Source organism: Pteropus alecto, unplaced genomic scaffold (genome assembly GCF_000325575.1).
Source record: "Pteropus alecto unplaced genomic scaffold, ASM32557v1 scaffold57, whole genome shotgun sequence".
Lineage (NCBI taxonomy): Eukaryota > Metazoa > Chordata > Mammalia > Chiroptera > Pteropodidae > Pteropus > Pteropus alecto.
This window is the reverse complement of record NW_006442508.1, coordinates 6,527,256-6,531,641: the sequence shown is the minus strand read 5'-3', so window position 1 is coordinate 6,531,641 and position 4,386 is coordinate 6,527,256. Positions and strand designations below refer to the sequence as shown.

Below are 4,386 nucleotides of genomic sequence, written 5' to 3'. Positions count from 1 at the left end.
ATAATATATAAATGAATGAACATGGGTCTCTGCCAATAAAACTTTATGTACTAAAACAGGCAGTAGGTTGGGTTTGGCCCAGGGGCTGTAGTTTGCTGACCCTGCTCTATATTTAATGTGTAAAATTTATCATGTGGAAAGGTCCAATGATTAAAAATTAGTTCTTATATAACCCATCAAAAAGGTTTAAGAGCAAGTGTGTTCAGTTCTCATCCACTTATTCCCACTCTGAATGAGGGGATTTGTGAGATAGGGTAAGTCTGTTGTTCCTAAGAAGGCACTTGGTTCCTTTTGGGCTGAACTTTTGCTTTGTTTTAGCCTGGTCGTTAGTAGCTATTTCCATGGCTAAGATATCTCTGGGTGAAGCTACCTAGAGAGGCATCCAATATCCCTACTCCGATATTTCTGGTACATTGGCTCTTGGGTAAGTCCTGACCTTGAGAGTGAATCTTCCATCTGAGGAGCTGATGAACAGAGATCTCTTTATTCTCAAGCAGTTTCTGCCATTGCTGCTGTGGAAGTTTCCCTGAGAATGTACCATGTGTTGATAGTCAAATGCTGCAGGAAGGTAGAACAGGATAAAGACTAATATACCTAAAATATCAACTATGGGCAACTTGACCCTTGAAATCTTAATAAAAGAAAGTCAAAAGACCACACATCTTTGTGAAAGTCAAAGCCTTCCCCAAATCTCTGCTAATCTATTGGGCACATGGTTCTTATGATCAGCTCTGGTTCTGGGCTCTGAATCTCCTGAATTAGTACAGTTTGGGGATAATTTTTCATGTTGCCTTTTCTCATCATCCAGTGATACACACAGCCTCTTTCTCACTCTGGCTGTAGTGTAGAGAACAAATTAGGGAGTGCAAGAAAGATTATAGGTAAACCATACAGGAGGAGGCATTTGCAGTTTTCCAGGTGAAATATGATGGTAGTGTTTACTAAGAGGAAATGTTTGCTTTGCACAGTGATATATTTCAAGCGCCCAAACAGTGCTCGACTCATGATAAATGCTCAATTACTTTTCCCTGAGTTAGAGAACCCTGGAAGAATACCAGATATGGGGGTGAAGGTGATTTCTTTGGTTTCAGACCTGTTGGTTTTGAGATATTTTTGCAATATCCACTGAGGAGATGTCAAATGGCCAGTTGGATACAAAGGTCTAGAGCTCAGAGAAAAGGTTGCTATTTAAAGATTTAATTCATACGTTTAGGGCTGGCAATTGATGCCATTTGTGTGGGTGACATTGGCTGGAGAGAGTGAATGTGAGAAGAAATGACCAGAGAAGTAGGAGAACGAGAAATCAGAGGAAGAAAGTGCTTAAAAAAATGGGAGTGTCTAACCAAGAATTTGATCTCTCAAACAATACTGAGATGTCATTACAATGATGACTGAAAATGCCATTTGGATGTAGCAACATGGAGGTCATTGGTAACCCTAGCAAAAGCTGTTTTGGTGCAGTGACAGAAGCAGGTGCCAAATGGTATTGGCCTCAAGAGTAAATAATAAGTGAGGAAATTTGGACAATAAATATTAAAAACTCAGAGCATTTTGAATGTGAAAAATGAAGAAAGCTAGGACAGTGGCTGAAGTGGGATATAGGCTTCAGGATGGATAAAAAGATAACTGAGAGAGAACTAAGCATGGTAAAAAGCTGATGGCAGTGATACAGGAGTAGGGGAGATGCTGCTAAGCACCAGGCATTGAAAATGTACGATGTAACTTGAAAGGGAGTTTGGAACTCAGGAGAGATTCAGAAGATAGTTAAACAGAGGTTGTCATTCAAGCTCTGTCATTCAAGAAACTGTCAGAGGAGAACATGCAAGGAGAGTCAGAAGTCCAAGACAGAACCATGAGAAATATCTTCGTTAAGAGGATCAGAAGAGTTGCTCATAGTGAGTGACTCAAATCACTTTTAATTCCATCTTAGACTCCTGTTGAAAAAGTCACTGCCCCAAACTAGCTATTTGCAATAAATAAATTTCCAGATATCATTTCTGGCAAGAAATTGAACTAAGTAAAATTTAAAGTATTTGAAAACGAGAGCTGTATCGGAACCATCACTGTTGCACCTCATCATCCTCCTATAAATGCATAGGCTGTGAGTGCTGTGTGGACAGCAGAGAATGTCCTGAGAGATTGTCATTGTTCAATTGGCCAATAACACAGGCTCTTTTTCATTGTTCAACTTGTCACTAAATACATGGTCAGTAATATTCAACCTTGCTGAATTATTAATGGCTGAGAAGTTATTTTATCCAGATTAATGCAGATTTGGGTTAGGACTAATGAGACAAACAACAATGGAGTCTGGATAACATCTTGTCTACACCTACTCACCAATATCTTATCACTGTACTAGACAATCTTTGCTTATAGCTCTGGGCCAAGGTGAGTTCTTGCCATGGTAATTTATAGCTTTTCGGAATAATAGCAAACTGGCAAATAGGTTTTAAAAAATCAAGATGGAATATCATGAAAAGTTTATGTATTCCTGAAAGACATTTCAGAAATAGATGATTTGCTCTGTCTTGAATGTGGTTGTACCATTTTGTGTTCATTTATTAACACGATTTGGCTCTAAATAGATAGCTATACTCTACAATTTCACACTATGTATTGAGCTACTTTGTAATACTAAAACCATGTTTTATATTCTTCTTTTTTTAGGTCTTAGTATCTGATGAAGATAACCTAAATGATGGCTGCTCTCAGAAGCTGACGACTACTAATATTCTTCGTTTCCTATTGCTGGTCCTGATTCCATGTATCTGTGCTCTCATTGTCCTGCTGGTGATCTTGCTTTCCTTTGTTGGTGAGTGTTGTCATTATTAAAGAAAAATAAAATCAATATTAAAATTAGCATGATTTATAAGAGTGATTTCTACTTAGTACTTATTTAACCTAAAATATCAACTCAATAAGTGGGTTATCTGTTGACTGTCTTATGCAATCTCCAGTTTCAGTCACTATAATCACTCTACTAGTTTTATATTAATTAATGTTAATTAATTTATACTAATTAATTCAAAACATTTAAAGAGTGATTACTAGGTAGCAGGAACTTTGAAAGTCCCTGAGAACTCAAAGATGGTTAAATTAGTCCTTTTTCAAGAAGTCACAGTTGTGAGGAAGAAATGATTATCATACAAGGCAACACATGTTGATGATAGAGATATATACAAGGTGCTTTGGAGGTAGTCAAAGAAGCCTTCATGGGGCATTAACATTTTAACCTTGGAATAAAATTAATAGAAATTTAGGTTAGAAGGCAGTAGTACAAGAGTCATATTTGGTTGAGAATATCTCAAGTGCAAAAGTATAATCTTATGAAAGATGGAGATGGACTTGGGAAACTGAGTGAAATTTTGACACTGGTAGGGAATGCAGCTGATTGATAGATAAAGTGCAAATGACACAGAATCTTGTATGCCGTCTTAAGGAGTTTGGGCATTAGCACCCAGGTATTAGTTTTCAAACTCAATTACATAGAACCAGGATTTTGAGGGGGAGTCTCAAAGATTATATAATTGTTTGCTTTGACTTTATATTTAAAACAAATAGATATTAAATGCACACTGAAACTAAATTACATACTAATTTTTAAACAAGAAGAGACTGGAAACCAAGTAATTTGTACTGGATTAATTTGTTTGTATTTGGGTCTTGTTATCTGACTTTAAATGAGCAATATCCTAAGTTTAAAAGGTGAGCTGTTGGAGAAAAACAAACAAAATATTGCCTTTGATAGCTACCTACTGCTATGAATTAGATTTTTTTTTTGAATGTGTACAATCAAGTAGAGAAATAAATAGCAAGATGATGCAGATCTAATTGCATTACCAAAGATTTTGAATTTCTGAATTTCACCAACACTACCTATTAGTTTCTTATTAATTGGTTCATAATAAGTTAAACATTTAGAATGTATAAAGCAAATCTCAATAAACTTCAGCTTATGTATATTTTATAGATATTAGGATTTTTAAAAATTACTTAATTTATTTTATTTAGTTTCAAGTATACAGTATATTGGTTAGATATCTATATAGTTCATAAAATGATCCTCCCAATTGCTCCCTCCCTCTCGTGACCCTCCACCTAGCCAACATATTAATGCTAACTGCATTCTCTATGCTGTGCTCCCCATCCCTGTGACCATCCATCAGTTACTAATTTATCCTTCTTTAGCCCTTCACCCCATTCTCCTGGCCCCTCAAACCTCCCTCCCCTCTGCCCAACACCAAATTGTCCACTATATTTGTGAATCTGTTTTTGATTAGTTTGTTCTTTTTATTCCTTAGATTCCGCATATAAGTGAAATTATATAGTGTTTATCTTTCTCTGTCTGACTTAAATACCTTCTAGGTCCATCAAAGCAATATT

At 36.2% G+C, this 4,386-nt stretch overlaps 1 protein-coding gene across 3 annotated transcripts in view; it reads left to right on the top strand.

The window, feature by feature from the left end:
- CORIN (corin, serine peptidase) overlaps positions 1 to 4,386 on the top strand; it is a 207,960-nt gene that overhangs the window by 38,429 nt on the left and 165,145 nt on the right. For all 3 annotated transcript variants that reach the window (XM_006922480.2, XM_006922478.2, XM_006922479.2), the window contains exon 2: positions 2,671 to 2,815. In XM_006922480.2, coding sequence (XP_006922542.1) covers positions 2,671 to 2,815 — 145 coding nt within the window. The remainder of the gene's footprint in view (positions 1 to 2,670; positions 2,816 to 4,386) is intronic.